The following is an 18253-nucleotide window of genomic DNA, read 5'->3' on the forward strand; positions in this document are numbered from 1 at the left end:
ATGATAATCAGGCAATTATCTGAGTATTGTTTTTCTTCATTCATTCCTAAAGGTGAGAAGCTTATATGAAATATGTGTGCACTACCATGGGCCTCTTATCTTTGGATATACATTAGAATAACCCAGGGTAATTGATAAACCTCTCTTACCTTTTCCAGAAATTGTGATTTAATTGCTCTCTGATAGCATAACCATGGTGTTAGGAGTTTCCAGAGTTCCTCAAGTGATTCTCCTGTGTCCTGGAGATGAGCACTTGTAAAGAGTCTGGAACGCGGAGTATGGGGAATAAAAAGCAATTTACGGTGAGCACATTGATTGACAGAATAGACAAGAAGTTATGAAGGATGCTGACATGAAATGGCAAATAGTATTAAATATGAAACACGCATAGAATAATAACAGTAGAAGTTTGACAGTAATATCAAACAATATTGCATTTTACAATTTAAGAAATGTTCAAGTGCTCCACATGCTTCTTCCTGGGTCGGCACTACAGGGAGTTTTTTATTGGCAAAATCAGAAATCAAACTGCAGTCTGAAAACAGAATCCGAGAGGTGTTTGTTAAGCATCACACCCTATCTCCTCAGACTTTTCATGTGTAGTGTAATAAAACAATCCTCTCTTGTCATAGATTTGCTGATGAATTGAAATGGTACATGTATGTTTTTGCATTGCATGCTTGACCCATATTAAGTGCTCAGTAAATTAAACGTTTCTGTCCTACAGTGCTTGTCTTGTGGCAGTCTCTGCACCTCTGTCTCCGCCAGTAAGAGAAACATGCGGATTCAGCACTTTCACCCGTGCTGCTTAGTTACACCCTGACTGGCAGCCTCCATTACCCAGATGCTTAGTGTAATTTCATAGTCTTCTCATTTAATTTAATCCAATAGATAGTTACTGAAAGCCTGCTAGTGCTCAGCAGAGCATGTAGGAGACCTTATATTAAGTGTAAGAAAATTCAGAGATGAGTGTGTCATACTATCTGCATTTTAGTGGCCTGCTGTCCAATAGTGGAATTACATATATTCATAAATATCCAGTCCAAGGCCAGTGTGGATGTAGCTTTGATTGTTGCCGGAGGCAGAGATAGCACGGATGTGAAGTCTGATGCAGTGCAATTTTGAATTAGGCTTAAATATAATAGCTGGTTTAAGTTATAAGCATTTGGCAAAAAGCCTACGTTGTTTTGGTTCAGATATTACATATGAATGATAGTAAAACTACAACTTGAGAAATAGAGGAAAATGTGTGTAATTGCTCAGGTTATGAAGTTTATTTATGTGGCAGTAATCATGCAAAACAAAATCCAATTTATCAGTTGGTCAATTGTACTGCGTTTCAATGTGGGTGTATTATCTAACATATCACAATGTATTAAAGAATCCAGTAAATGAAAATTTTATTTCCTCCAATAAATTACCAAGCCATAAGCCTTGTCAATTACTCTGAATTTTCTTAAATTACTGAAGTAGTTTACTCATCAAAAACATCTATAAAAAATGACAACACTGAAAAATTGTCTTGAGGAATCTTTTAGGTAGCACTGGTTTCTTCAATTTTAAATTATTTTTGGTGATTTTTGTTTTTTTCCATATAGTGATAATGAAGATTGAAAATTACCAGAAGCCTAAAATATAATAGTTTTCATAAAATTTGAATTTTTAACTTGAATGCTTTTGGCCTGTGGCTAGTTTGTAAAAACTACCCATTCATGTGAATTTCTGTATTAGAGAAATTAGACAGTCAACCTTTATTTATTTGGAAAGAAAAATAAGCATTTCTACAAATTACTATCATTGTTTAGAAAATAAACTTGGAAAGAAAACGCAGTTAACAGATATTATATTATGGTTTGTTTTTTGTTTTGTTTTATTTTTTCAGTCATCAAGTAGTCATTTACTCAAGTTAAAGGAATAGACATATCACTGTTATATAACACGAGGATATTTTGATTAAACTGCTGTAATGTTTTATCATAATGCCTTGCCTCAGTGTTCTGTTTAGTAGCATAGTAATGCATATTGAGTAAAGTCAAGTCTGGCTTCCAGCTTAATTAAGAAATTGCTGTTACAGGCAACAGTACCTACACCTTACATTTCCCAATGCTCAGTGAAAGCATAAATTTCTCACTGCCTGAATTAATACACACAAGCACATAAGGACCAGAATCTTCATCGCCAGCTCATTATTTTTGATTGCTCATCATTGAAAAAGTGCTCTAACTAGGTACTCTAATGGGTATGTATGGATAGAATCAAATGTGCTGATGGTGTGGCATTTACATTTGGGGCTCCATGTTACAAAACAAGCCTTAAGGAGATGACAAAGTAATGAAGTGGATGGAAGTTTTTGAAGTAGTAAATTGCTGAAAGATTAGAGTCATAAATGAGTGTTGTACCTCAGAACTCATATATATGCTCTGCATACCAGAAATTCTTTTATGATACTCAAGAAAAGTGGCTCTTTATAGGAGAACAAGCATGTTTATAATAGAACTGTGAAGTTAATTGGTAACACTCTGGAAAACTTTGGCCTCCAAGCTTTGGCAGGTGCATTCTGAGGGTATCTTGTAGAAAGAGTATTAAGGTAAATGTCTTCTCCAGTCAATAAAAATAGCAGTTTACTGATAACTAAGCTAGAAGAGAATAGAAAGCCCTTGTGAATCATAAGATACATTCTGAGTAATGCAGCAGTTATTTATTGAACAAATTTCTATTACCCAATACTATTCCAGGCATGAACGATCAAGAGTTGTCCTTCACACATCCTTTACTGGGACCTAAGCACCAAGACAAACATTCTACGTAAAGAACATTATGCATTATCTTAAGGGGGGAGAACCATTCTCGTCTTTATTTTACTAAAGAATAAATTTAAATTTCAGAAGCTAAATAATATGCCTTCACAATGTATTTTCAACCAACTGAATTTGAATACAGAATTTCTGCATCAAAAATTGTGAAGCTTATCTATAATGATATAGCCAACATAATTAAAATATTAAACATATATAATGATTTTTTTTCTAAAGTTTACTGAAAGTATATCTTATACTTTGCCTTCAATCTACTTAACATTATTTAAAAAAAATAATTCCTAATGGCTGATGTTGTGGTGTTGTGGCACAGCAAGTTAATCTACCACTTGTGCTGTTTGAAGTCCTTGATGTTCTACTTCCCATGCAATTTTCTGTTGATGTTAGTTCCTGTGATGGCAGTATAGACTGGTACTTATGTTTGGGCCCCTGTACCCATGTGGAGACCAACTTCATGGACCTGGATGGGAAGTGGAGCAGCTGGAACACAAACCTGCACCCATATGGGATTACAGTACATTCAAGGTGAGGATATAGCCACTAGGCTATTGTGCTGGGCCCAGTTGATAAATATTTCTAAAGTGAATCAATTACCTAGTCTCCTTCTTGTCTCATACCTATTAAATAAATCTGGAATAATAGTCATCAAATTTAACTTTGTGTAATTTTTTTATTCTTGTTCAAAAGCTTCTATATCCTTTAATATATTATTGATATTGATGCCCCAATTAACTATTCATTAATCTTTTGTCCATTGTCAACTCCCCATTTTAACTATACTGATATCCCCTTTGTATATAGGAAGTTGTACTAATATAAATTTCCATAAGTTTTTGACTCCTTCCAATTTTCAACAGAAAAAACAAACATGCTACATCTGTCTGCTGAAAAGCAAGTTTTAGCTACTAGATTTCAGTTTATGTTGAATTTACTATTGAAGTATTTATTACCTATGCCATTCAGAACATATATTATCATACAACTTGGGGTTTATACTCACTGCTTTTTCAACAACTTATTCTCAAACATCGTGTGCCCTCTATCTATTTTGTGCTGAACTATAGTCAATTGTACATTTGCCAAACTTATTCTTTTTGAGAATAATCAAAGATGATTCTGCTATTAGCTAAAAAGTTCTTGTAACAGCACTATTGAATTCTATTAATTCTGAAGGTGTAAATGTGCAAAAAAGAGAAATATGTATTCAAATTAAAATATGCAAGCATGAGAGCTGAATATAATCATCAATGCAACAATTTAAGAAAAAACCTCTAAAATTGCAGACTTTCATATGTATGTTACAATTCATTCAAATATCTTTGTAAATTGTCAGTTTTTGATATTGGATGCAGAAAAAGCCATGATAAATTCAGGTATCTTTTTGAAGTTTCTTACTCATTTGAAGAGCTTGCACCCAAATATAACTTAACAATGGTGAGTACTTATTTTTTAGTTAAGACAATATAAAAACTACCAATTTATTTTTTTTATGTAACAAATATTTGTCACTTGATATATACTCAGCCCTGTCTTAGAAGTTGAGAACCTTAATACAAATTCAGTTTCTTGTCACAAGTACTCACATTTCTAGTGTTGAGATACTAGGCAATGAAACCTCTTTAAAAAACCCAACTACCTGTTTAATGGAAGCATGTGCAATTTGCAGCTAGAATGGAATATATTAAAAAAAAAGGACTACGGTATGCTGATAGTGAAGTTGTTTTGGTCTATTAGCTTATTTTACGTTGGTAATAACCATATATCCTATTTTTAGGTCATCTTATAGACAGATGTATAAAATAATGAGAATGCTTGAAGTTATATAAGAGTCTAATCATTTCTGTTTTAAAATATTTATCCTTGAATCAAAATATCTAAAAACTATTTTCATAAAATTTTGCATGCATGTTACTTAGGATTAATGCGATGGATTTGTGGCTCTATAATAGAATATGTTCTCTATAATTCCAGGATTTTCAATATAAATACTAAGTGTTCATGAAACATCATGGATGATTTTACAGAACAGTTCCTTACTATCCAACTAGAACTTGCCTGGAATATAAATTAGTCATTGTTTGTTAGTATGTAGGATGACTAAATATACACCTGCGGAACTGGAAATGGTCAAAATCAAGTGATTGCATTCTGTGCAGACACATCTGTTAAACCTGCGTGTCCTAGTTTCTGCTGATTGTACAGCCATATAGAACTACTGCAAAAAAAATGTATTGGAAGTTCAGAATCTTGAGTGTCTGTGGTTTGTGCAAGTTGAATTCATCCTTGAGTGTGCTCTTTTGATCCATGAAAATCTATTGTATCCAAACTATGCTGGATCAATATAAATATACTACCTATATTTGATGAAGTATGCTGTTCATGTTAACTTGGCTTCAATATTTATAAGGCATTTCCATCAAGTTTATATCAAGGTTTTGATAAGCTACTTGGAATTATTAATAATGAAAATAAATTAATTTTTAATAATACAAATTAAACATAAAATTGTGATAATTAATACAAAGTAAGAATGGAAGAATTTAAAATTCAAACACTGCAGTATTACTGTAAATTAGAACTTTACTCATGGCACAACCATGTATGGGAATCAGTAATTTATATTCCAACCAAAGATGAGCAATTATTTGAAACTTGTATGATAAATACAAATATCTCTTACTTAAAAACTTGCAAACAGAAAAAAATGGATCCAATGAAAATGTTAAGAAACTTTAACGTTGCGTTCATTATTATTACAGTTTTTTTTAATTAAGTCTTACTAGAAACAGAAATTCTGTCTCTGTAACTCTGACTTATCAAATGAATAGGTCTTTAAAAAAATGGTGCAAGGTGCCAGTGTTATGGTGTAGTGTGTAAAGTACCACTTGTAATACCAGCATGCCAAATGAATGCTGGTTTGTGTCCCCTCTGCTCCGGTACCTATTCAGCTCCTTGCTGATAGTATGGGCAAGCGATGGAAAGTGACCCAAGTGTTTTGGTTCCTGCTATACATATGGGAGACTTGGATGCAGTCACTGGGTCTTGGCTTTGTCTTGACTCAGCCCTAGCATTTGCAAATGGACCATACCTCTCAATCCCTCTCTGCCTCTCCATCCTTCTCAAATTGAAACTCTGAATTTCCAGGATAAATAAAATAATGAAAAAATGAAAAGCACTAGTTTATACTGGAAAATAAAGTATAATTATTATACTGATTACTAATATAATACATATTTTTATAAAAACAATTTGTGCATGCCAGCTCAACAAAAATATTGTAATGTATAATTTAGTGAGGTTTACATTATTTCTCTATACTATTCAGCTATAGAAAAGCCAGAAATACGTGACAGTGGGGCATTCTCAATTGTCAGATTGAAGAATGGATGTGTATTGCTAATCTAGCTGAAGATAATGGTTGTAAAATGTTATTGAGGTATAAAAATATGTGATACTTTGAGTGGTGATGAGTGAGCTTGGTCAAAATATTCAAATTAAGCCTACAATCCATTTTATGAAGAGTGTATTCCTCAATTTTATGCCCAAGGATAGAATAGTATGCTGACTTTTTTCATACTTGCTACCCTACAAAAATAATGTGGCTGAAATAATGTAAAACAATTAACTACCAATCGGGAATTTATCGTAGTTGTTAACAAGCTGGTTATTAAAGTAGTTAACAAGCAGCCCACATAGAAATGCCCGAGTTGTACTGGATCTACTCTGGATTCTAGCTTCTTGTAATGTACACCTGGCAGACATCAGGTAACAACTCAGCTAGCTGAGTCTCTGACAACAGTGTGGGAGACCTGGATTACATTCTGAGTTCCTGAATTTTCAACCTGGCCTAGTCTCAGACCTTGCAAGAATTTGGAAGGTGAACTTACCGACATTGAAAGAATTTGAAAAGTGAACTACTGAGTGAAGTATGCTCTGTCTTTTCTAGTGCTCTCAAAATAAATTTAAAATTTTATAATGCTTAAATAATATATACCAATTAAATTCCCCAGAAGTTAAAAATTTTAACTTAAAAAACAGGGCCCAGTATGATAGCCTAGTGGCTAAATCCTCACCTTGCATGCACTGGGACCCTATATGGGTGCAGGTTTGTGTCTTGGATGCTCCACCTCCCATCCAGCTCCCTGCTTCTGGCTTGGGAAAGCAGTAGAGAGGATGGCCCAAAGCCATGGGATGCTGCACTCATGTGGGAAACAAGGAAAAAGCTCCTGGCTTCCAGTCGGCTCAGCATTAGTCATTGTAGTTACTTGGGGAGCTAACCAACAGGTGGAAGATCTGTTTCTTTCCTCTCTCTGTAAATCTGCCCTTCAATAAAAAATAAATATAATTTATTAAAAAATTAAGACAATCACCTAGTATCCTTTAAAGACTATGGTTCATTCTATCCCTACTCTAGATTGCAGAATAAGCTCTTTTCCAGATACAATAGGTAATTTAGCTACTATTTAATGAGAACTCAGCTGATGCATTAAAATGCAGTCAGATACTTAAAATGACAGCAGTAATTTATTTTGCCCATAAATCCGTAGTTTTATTAATGTTCTGCAAAGGCAGCTTATCTCTGCCCTATGTAGCATCAATGAAGATTGGCTGAACCAATGATTGTACTGAATGATGTCTGTTCCACATAGTTCACTCACATGGCTGATAACTTGCTACTGGCCATCGGCAGGTAGCTAAGCCACAAAAGTTTGCAGTGAACCTGGGTTTTTCACATGGTCCTGTTGACGAATACTGACCTCCATGCTGAAATGATGACTAGTTTTTAAAAACAAGAATCTCGGGCCTAGCACTGTAGTGTAGCAGTTAAAGACCTCACCTTGAAAATTCCAGGATTCCAAATGGCCGCCAGTTCTAATCCTGGCAGCCCCACTTCCCATCCAGCTTGCTGCTTGTGGCATGGGAAAGCAGTTGAGGACTGCCCAAAGCCTTTTGACCCTGCACTCACTTGGGAGACCCAGAAGAAGCTCCTGGCTCCTAACTTCAGATTGGCTCAGCTCCAGCCATTGTGGCTGCTTGAAGAGTGAACCATCGGACTGAAGATATTCCTCTCAGTCTCTTCTCCTCTCTGTATATCCGACTTTCCAATAAAAATAAAATAAATCTTAAAACAAAAAAGCAAGATCTCATACTCAGAAGGAAGCTCTGTCACCTTTTTGAACCAGCCTAGGAAGTCTCATTGAATCACTTCTTGTTATAAGTGTACCAGATTCAGGAGAAGTGAACAAAGATATAATCTGTGGAAAGTAACCATGAAACATTGTGTGAAAAATATGAGGTTTCAAAATATCATTGAAGTCCTGTTGGAAAACACAATCTGCCACAGCATATCAGGTCATATCCCTTAGCTTCAGCTTTTTCTGGGTAAATAGTAAAATGTCACACATACTTTGATCACTTTATATTTATGACATTTATTCAGTCTCCCCAACACTACCAAATTTTTTGCAAATTTATTTTCTTAGTCCTTTTGAGATGCTAAGACAAATTACCACAGACTGTCAAATTACATATATGCATTTTTCACAGTTGCAGTTGCTGGGATTTGAAGATCAAGTCTGTGGCAGATCTAGTATGTTTGGTAAGGGTACTTTTCCTGGATTATAATTGGTCATCTTCTCACAGTATTCTTACATGCAAAGAAAAAAAAAACAGAGATACCTTTCAGCTTATTGCCAGACAACACCCCAAACTGTCTGGAAGCATTGTTGTAGAACCCCAAAACTGGGCCTACCCGTCCAGCGTGCCAGAAAGCCAATCACTGACATCAGGGTGGTGGAAGCAAGTAGGTATTTACTGCAAAGCACAGAGCATGAGAGATACAGCTATTGTTTAATTCCCAGGATTCAGGAGGAGTTGGAGATAAAGATTCTTACATAATGGAATTGGGACTAAACACACATGAGCAGCTGACTAACTCATTTCAGTGGAGGTTTTGGCTTACTTTTGACTTTTTTTTTGTTTTTTTGATTGGTCAGTGATTCCATGCTAGTAAAAGAATCTGTAATGCAATGGTCTTCAGTTGGTTCCTGGGTTACATAGAATGCAGCAGTTACATTCTGCCCTGAGTTGGAATTCCAATTCCCAAATCACTTCAGGACAGTACTAACCACTTAGGTTCCTATCTATTGGTGAAGCAAATGACTCCTTGACTCTGGTGATTGGAATTCTGTAAACCCAGCTGGATGAATCCCTTAAGTCAATAAACTCCATTTGATCTAGGGCAGGCAGGGATGCCTTATGCTAAGGGAGAAAAATAGGAAGTTGAGATGTGCTTTTACGTTTTGAGAATTCTATTTCAATCTCTTTAGAGTACAAATACTATTCATAATGGCTATATCCTCTCCGAGTATACTCACCTCAAATAGTTTCGTCTTGGGGATTTTGACATTAACACATGAATTTTGAGTAGAGACAAATGTTCAGTTCATAACATATTTTACAGATAAGAACACTGATATGCAGAAAAATAACTTGCCTAAGATGACAGCTAATAAAATACAGAACTCAAACACGTCATGTGGCTTCAAAGCTCATATTTTATATTTTTCTTTATAGTTCATTTTATACAAATATAAAAAAAAGGTTCTATACAGCATTTAGCACAGTATGTGGTGTATTTGGAATGCTCAAAAATGAGAAACAGTTTTTGCTCTAGCTATAATTATGAACATGTCTGACAGGGATACATTAATTGTTTTCTCTTTGAGAATTGTTATTCTTAAAAGCAAATTTAGTCACAGTTAGAATATCCAAAAAAGGAATATTGAAAGGAAAAATGAGAATCAGTACCAGTTGTCTAGAAAAACAGTAAAATAGGAAGAAGAATCATTCATTGCAAGTTTAATAATATCTTGTTTCTTTTAACTTTACTGTAGAATTTTGTTTCATTTTCAATAACAAAGGAAAGCTTAGCAGGGTATGTTATCTTGGGCTGACTTTTTTTTTTTTTTTTGCTTTAAAATCTGGAATATGTCACCCCATTCTCTTCTGGGCTATAGAGTCCTGTGAGAGGTCTGCCATGAGTCTGATTGGCATTCCTCTATACATCAATTGATTTTTTTTACGTGCACATCTAAGGATCATTTTCTTATGTTTGATTAAAGAGGGCTTGATTCCTGCCCTACAAATGATACTTAAGGATGTTCTCTTGACATAGAAGAGAAAAAGCACACATCAAAACCAAAGGCAAATGTGAACATCCCAGTAAAATAACAAAAGACTAAATCAATGAACAACCCATTGCAAAAATGACAGGACCAAATTACCACCCATTCATATCAACCCTAAAGGTAAATGGGTTAAACTCATCAATCAAATGTCATAGATTAGTAGACTGGATTGAAAAGCAAAACCCATCTGTTGCCTGCAGGAGACATATGTCACCAACAAAGATCAGCAGAAAACTATATCTCATGGATTTTGATTTTTTGTTTTAGTTTCATCTCTTCAAAACACTTTCTTTCTCATTGACTCATAGACCATACAGTAGCATCATTTTCTTCAAGAAGGTTCTTGATTTTTGTTTCTTCAGCGACACAGTCATTCAGTAGCATGTTATTAACTTCACAGCCTTTTTAATTTCTTTTTTTCTTCCTGTTGTTGATTTTGTTTTGTGGCTTTTCATTTCTGGGATTTACAATAACTGTATAATGAAGACTATATCTTCAGTAGCATTTTATTTAACTTCATAGCATTGTCAATTTCTATTTTTCTTGCTGTTGGTTTTGTATTGTGGCTTTTCATTTTTAAGGGACTGCATAGCAACTGTAATGGAGACTATCACATGCAGATGTGAGGATACAATGCAGTATGCATCTCTACTTCCAGATCAAACATAGACTCCCAATGAAACTGCTCACTAGATCTTGACAATAGAATGCTGGATTCTCTGCCGTTTTCCATGCCCACAATGCTCCATCATTGGAGCAAATGACAGTTTATGAAGAACTATGCTATAGTAATAATATAGGGGAACTTAGTGGGGGGAGGAATTAGAGAGTTGGATAGGGAAATCCCAGGGCCTATGGAACTGTGTCATAAAATGATAATAATTAAAAACTGATTTTTAAATATCTTGTTTCAAGATACTTGGGCAATGATGAGAGATTTAACAAGTGCATTTTTAAAATATTTTTTTTTATTTTATTGGAAAGGCAGATATACAGAAAAGAAGAGAGACAGAGCGGAAGATCTTCCGTCCATTGATTCACTCCCCAAGTGGCTGCAATGGCCAGAGCTGAGCTGATCTGAAGCCAGGAGCCCAGAACCTCTTTGGCATCTTCCAAATAGATACAGGGTACCAAGGCTTTGGGTGGTCCTCAACTACAAGTAGGGAGTTATATGGGGAAAAAAGGCCACCGGGATTCGAACCGGTGCCCTTATGGGATTCTGGTGCATTTAAGGTGAGGACTTTAGCTACTAGGCTACTGTGCCAGGCCAGCAAGTGCATTTTTTAAGAGCTGTGCTTTAGTGAGTACAGAGGAAGGTTTACCTCTTAAAACGTTTTTTTAAAGATTTATTTAGAAAGGCACGTTTATTTCAGGGTGATGCCATTTACTGGCCACCACCACTCTGTTTTCCTGGGAGCTGAGCAGAAGACAACAGGGCAGAACAGAGGGACGGGGAACCTACATTGTCTCCGAACTCTGATGTTCATCGCTAGCTTCAAAATGAGCAGGCTTGCCCTGAAGCTCTGACTGTAACCTGGCGCCCACTTCAGGTTTCCAGTATGTTCTATCAGGTGGGTTAGGGGTGGGATAGAGGGAAGAAGGGAAAAGAATAATGATAAACATTAGCCGCACATGAAAAAATCTCTAATTTGCATATGTTTTAGTTGCTTTTCGGAGCTCTCAAATTGCTGTGCAATGTGATGGCCAAACTCTATAGTTCAGCACCCTGAAGAGGCTGCACTTGGCTGCACAGGCCCGTCCTCTACCCTTTAGAATTAAAACCATCAAATATGAAGTGTATTTTTATATATCTGAAAATTTTCCCACCTGCTTATTCAAGAAGAATATTAAGTAATCTTTTTGTTGCAGTAAGAAACTAGAAACAATAGCACGGCCTTTTTCACATGCATTAGATCTGGTATATTTATAGTAGCTCTCATCCCCAAGGAAGTATAGTTTTAATTTTTTTCAAAGGAGCTTTTTTCGTTTTATAAACTTGTATTTTGTGACTATAAGATATTTCTTAGATTGTCAATTGTTACTATTATTTTATTCTGAAGAAGCAAAAATATTAATGCTTACTTATCCTAAAGTTTTATTTTTCCTGTGTCTAAATTTCTTAATCTTTCCTACTTAATATTTTCTACTTACATAACAGTGAGATTTAATTGCACAACAACATCTAGGAAAATAAAAATACTACTATTAAGGTGCGTTTATCAAATTTCTTTCATAAATTTCCTAAAAGAATGATGTAAATCACATATTTTAACAATAAAACATTTCAATTTATATATGCAATAGAGTAATGACCAAATTCAATTGTAATATGGGTTTCTATCACAAAAAATGCAATTCAGTGTTTCATCATATGGTGAAAATTACAAACTCCAGTATTCCAACAATGATTCCTTATGGCTGCTAGTCTTCTAGTTCTCTGACAATAAGACTAAGCCTAAGAAATATTTCTAGCAATATATAACCTATATATGTATTAGATTTTCTAGATCCACCTTTCGCAAGTCTTTTTGATGCTATATTCTTCTAGCATTCTTTCTGCTTTTATTAGAGAGTACAATATAACAAAATCAAAGGATCATTTAAAAATATTTCGTAAACAGTAGCTAATTTATTGTTAACTTTCTGACATATCTATAAATTTGGAGAATGTAAAAGGTGATGGTTTGCTGACTAGTTTTTTAGAGTAGCATAGTATGGTTGTCCCTGCTATTTAAGAATGTAGTAATTGTTGAGTGGATTGGATAAGGGAGTAAAATAGAGGCAGGCAGTCTCAAGATGAATTCAGCAATCTAAGTAACACAGGTTTAAATAATATATTTTTACAGAAGGGAGCTAAAAACTAGGTAATGGGAGTTAAAATGTAGTCTATCTGAATAAGAATTTGTGTGTATGTGTGTGTGTGTGTGTGAGTGTGTAAGGAGTGACCTGATACTGATACAATAGATAACCTTTAACTTTCCAATATCATTCTGTAGTGTAAGTGACTTGTTGAGAAACATTCGTATCAAGGAACCAATATTTTTGCTTTTCTTTATTCTTTGGAAATAAGAAGTCTCCATGTTTTATAAACAGAGAAAAGAAACTGGTACAAAAATCAGGTTAAAACTCAACACAGGAGCTGAGTGGCTAAAGTTCTCATCTTGAATGCATTTGGATTCTACATGGGTGCCAGTTTCTATCCTGGCTTTTCCACTTCATTTTCATCTCCCTTCTTTTGGCCTGGGAAGGCAGTTGAGGACAACCTAAAGCCTTGGTGGACTCTGTACCTGCTTGGGAGACTCTGAAGAAGCTTCTGGCTCCTGGCTTGGGGTCTGCTCAGCTCTGGACATTGCGGCCACTTGGGGAGTAAACCAGTGGATGGAGGATCTTTCTGTTATCTCTCCTTTTCTCTGTTATTCTCTGTTTCCAATAATAAATAAATAAATAGATAAATAAATAAATAAATCTTTAAAACAAAAATAAAGTATTTAAAATTAATAGTATATAAGTACTCATAATTCATTTTAATAAGATTCTGAACAAAAGTTAAACCACAAATCCAATAGTTTATACAGAATGCCCACTTCATCTGGAGTCCCAATAAGTTCATATTAAACATTAGTGAGTAAGTCATTGAATCATTCATTTACTCAATTTTTCAACTTTTCTATAAGCTGTATGTATAATTGAAACATACTAGCACTCTTGTTAGAGTGGTTAGATCCATTCTAGCAGTCACTAGAAGTAGAGGTCACAGCTGTGATAAAAGAGAAATAATCTACTGTATTATAACCTAGAGAAATATATATGCTATTAAATTGAGCTATATAAAAAAACACATTTAGTACTTGATAGTATTTTTCTAATATTTTCAGTACCAGAATCCTTTATTTTATGAAACAGAGTAGTAAGCCCTCATATGGAAATAAACTAATATGTTAATAATCCATATACGTGACTACAAACTTGTAATGTTTTCAAAGATGATTTTAATATAAACAGACACTTGAGATCAGGTATAAAGTTGAAGTATCAAATTAGCAGTATCAATTTTGAAGATATTAACTGTATTCCTTATAATAAAAAAATACCAACAACCAAAAAACTGAATTCAAGGAAAGATAAATCATGCCATGATCAGAGCATTCATTTTGTAGAAATGAGTGATGATCTGCATAAATTTAATTAGCAGAGTACTCACACACTGTCCAATTCAATTAAACAACTATGTGTTGAACACCTACTTTATAAGAGGTACTGAACACTCTGGATGTATTCTTTGTTACTGAAAGCCATTAAACAAGTATTCGTCAAAGGATAACTAATGTGTAAAATGTACAGATGCTCTGAGGAACTACATTAGTCACATAAGTCAGGAACTGCTTTCTGAAAGCAGTGAGATGATGGCTGTGAATTTGCAAGATTATCCTTTGAAGAAGAAGAAAAAGCATGGCAAATTCATGGAAATTAATGGAGTTCTTTGGCTTTTCACTCAGCTGTCAATTGCTCACTTAGGACCTAAAAGGTTTTAAGGGGCAATGAAAAGGGGGAGAGTAATTTGTAATGTAATAATGGGATATAACAGGAGTTGGAATTTTAAAACAGAAATCCAGAAAGACTTCATTGTTAAAGCTGATATTTGATGAAAGAGCTGATGTGAATAAAAGCATGTGGGTTGCTGGATAAGAGAAAGTGTGAAAAGTTCTATGGCAAAGTGAGTTCTAAGTGTTTAATATTCAGAAGGGAGTCCATGCGACTAGAACAGAGGATCACCACTCTCTCTATTGATATTAATGTTGACTAATAAACTTTAGTAGTAATTTTAACATGCACAATTGATAAAAAATGTTTCTCTTAAATTATGGGACCATTTATTAAAGAATCATCACATTAAATATAAATTATGATACAGTTGTAGTATGCATAAATGATCTTTTAGCAACTTAGAATTTAAAGACATGCCAGGATAACTTAACACATACTTTAAAAATTAGCAATCTCTGGGCCCCAGTGCAGTAGCCTAGTGGCTAAAGTCCTCGCCTTGTAAGTAACAGGATCCCATATGGACACGGTAGGAATGCTTCACTTCACATGCAGCTTCCTGTCCTGGGAAAGCAGTTGAGGACAGCCCAGTGCCCTGGGACCCTGCACCGTGTGGGAGACCTGGAAGAAACTCCTGGTTCCTGGCTTTGGGTCAATTTATCTCCGGCCATTGCAGTCACTTGGGGAGTGAACCAGTGGATAGAAGATCTTTATGTTTCTCCTCTGTGAATTTGCCTTTCCGATAAAAATAAATAAATCTTTAAAAAAATAGCAATCTCCTCTAAAATGTGATACCTCAGTTTTATTAGTGACTTTGAGTAGCTAATTTCATTTACTAATATACATTGACTTTCTGTGTATGTGTGACACTGAACACTTGGATGCTAAGTAGATATAAAATCAAATGAGTTGTATGTGTACAGATGAAAGAATTCTAACAATAATAACTGTTTGAAAATGTTGTGTTTCTTGTTTTAAAGCTTGCAGACCAGGATTCTATAAAGCATTTGCCGGAAACACAAAGTGTTCTAAATGCCCTCCACACAGTTTGACCTACAAGGAAGCAACTTCCGTCTGTCAGTGTGAAAAGGGCTATTTTCGGGCTGAAAAAGACCCACCTTCCATGGCATGCACCAGTAAGTCTGCATGTTCTGCATTTGAAATTCCTTTCCTAATAGGTAAATAAACAAAATCCTGTCATCACCAGTGCTGTTTGCTTTTGGTAACGGTCACAGAAAAGTTTCTGTGTGTGCTCCTTGTAAAGAATATCTTTACTCCTCAAGATGATTTTTATTCTTTGCGAACCTGCAAATTTTCCAAAACTATTCTGTTCTTAGAAAATTTGGCATCTAAATACCATATGAGATGTTATAAGCAAAACATCTGGTTTTTACTTCAACTTTTGAGCATTTTGATGGGTGTCAATTTAGGAACACAAAGCTTAACGTGTGGAAGGGGATCCAGGGAAAACTTCTGAAGTCCTAGTACTACTATGATACAGAAAAGTTATAGTTCGCTTGACATTTGTCTTCAAAAAAAGATGGTTCTGACTTTGTCTCTATTTTACCTGCCACTTTTTCTGCAATTTTGAGGCTGAATGCTGAATTTAAATGTGACAGTCATGCTATTGCATGTATTATAATTTTGAATTATTTGCAATCTATTAGTAAAGTATTGTAAAGTATCTGCTTGTTTAAAAATAAAAGTGAATATATTGATTTATTGCCAAGCTGTGTGAAATGGAATATGCAAAATTAAAATATCACCCCTTAGATCATTATAAAAGTCCTGGTAAATATATAAATAACGTAGTATGATGAACATTTGCCACACTGGGTAATGCAATTCCATGGAAGCGAAAAGCCTTGGGACGTTGCACCCAAATGGGAGACCCAGAAGAAGCCCCTGGCCCCTTGCTTCAGGTTGGCTCAGTTCTGGCCTTTGCAGCCACTTGGGGAGTGAATCAGCGTACAGAAGATCTTCCTCTCTGTCTCTCTTGCTCTCTGTATATCTGACCGTTCAATGAAAATAAATAAATCTCTTTTAAAAAGTGAAGAAAGCTCCTGGCATAGCGACAGGAGGAGGCTCCAAAAACGGAAAGAGCCAAGGAGACGGTGGAGGTGGTGTCTTCTATACACCATCTCAGGGAGGGGCACCGAGGGGCGAGAGAGGAAAGAAAAAAGGGGAACGTGTTTGCCTTGGACAACAGAACTGTATCATAAAATAAAGTCATTCGTTTATCTTTTTCTTAAGAAGAGGCAATTTTAACAAAGTGTTATTGAAAAGTAAGGAGATAGCAGTGGACATCTCATTAAAGGATTGAGAATACAAATTCTATTCAGATTGAAGATTTATGAATAATAGTTTGGTCCCTCATTTCTTCTCCCTCCTTCTCAGAAAGTGTGGGTGGGAAGTTCTCAAGGTGGAATTTCTCCCAGAACTTCTCGATAGTTGACTTGATGAAGGGCAGATGAGATTCCACTGACACGCTAGGACGTGGCGGAAAGCCAGCTAACAGGGTTATAAGACATACCTTAGGCATGGAATTCCTTTAAACAAATGTGTCTGGACAAAATTGACCATCAAGACCTTATATTGGAGAAGCAAATAACTACTTCTGTCCAGTGATCAGAACCTTGTTAAGCCAGGTGTATTGCTCCTCCAAGTCAGTGAATCCCTTTTAATAAATGACAAGCAAGGACACTTTGGGCAAAGAGACAGAAAATAGAATGTTTTTAGGACTTGTTTCCTTATTCCATTGCACATACGTTATTTGCTTTCTCCAGCCTTGTCAAATATATAGGTTGATATCTACCCAGATGCCTTAACAATTGTATTAAATTTAGTTGGGCAGGTACTTGTAAAAAAAAAAAAAAAAAACAGATTAACAAGAAAAAGGCAAAAAGCATTTTTTTTTAACGTAAACCGCATGTTTATGTGGGGAAATATCTACGGAGATGATTAAATCTCTGAGAGATTTCTTTGGGTTCAGACAACTAGCTTTCTTTAAAACAAAGAAAAATGTTGGGAAAATGCTTGTGGAAAAGTTACTAGAAAAAGCATTTCTTTTGAGAGTGAGCAATAATTTCTTCTAACAAAGTGGGTCACCCTTACAAATCTGTTTTTTAAAAAAAACTCCACTGATTTTGAAAAATGAAAACAAATGGGGATTTTATTTGTAGCCATAAATTAGACACAAATATGAATGTCTCTTACAGAAGAATCCCGTTAGCTCCTTTCTCTTGGTTTCCCCTTAATCTGCTACTTTCAGAAACAATTGGCTTTATAATCAGCTAAATAACTTTTAGGTCAAGGAGGCATGTCTAGGAGTGGCATATAATATTTTCTTGCAATAATATTTTCAGATAACACATTTGGTCTCCTACATTGTCATCAGATATAAAAATAGAAGAACCACCAAGGGTGAAATGGAAAGTTGTTCTCAGGTTTATTTACTCCAACCACTATTCCTCTCAAGGCTTCTTGCTGTTATGTTTTTGAAAACTTCTTTGTTTGGTCTATCAAAGACTCTGAGTTGTGTACTAGAAAGTGCACCATCTTTAAAACTTCGAGACACCTGATTTTAGAATGAATCTCGTTGCCTCATAGCCATATAAGGCAAGAATATTTCTCTTTTATTAGGTCATCTAGCCATTTGTGATAATATACTTAATCCTGTTGTCATGATAAACAATTTACTGTTTG

General features: G+C 35.1%; 1 protein-coding gene across 1 annotated transcript in view; it reads left to right on the forward strand.

Moving 5' to 3' along the window:
* EPHA6 (EPH receptor A6) overlaps window positions 1–18253 on the forward strand; it is an 860890-nt gene that overhangs the window by 346734 nt on the left and 495903 nt on the right. Inside the window, 1 exon segment of the mRNA XM_058661775.1 lies at window positions 15529–15684. Coding sequence (XP_058517758.1) covers window positions 15529–15684 — 156 coding nt within the window.

Source organism: Ochotona princeps, chromosome 3, assembly GCF_030435755.1.
Source record: "Ochotona princeps isolate mOchPri1 chromosome 3, mOchPri1.hap1, whole genome shotgun sequence".
NCBI lineage: Eukaryota > Metazoa > Chordata > Mammalia > Lagomorpha > Ochotonidae > Ochotona > Ochotona princeps.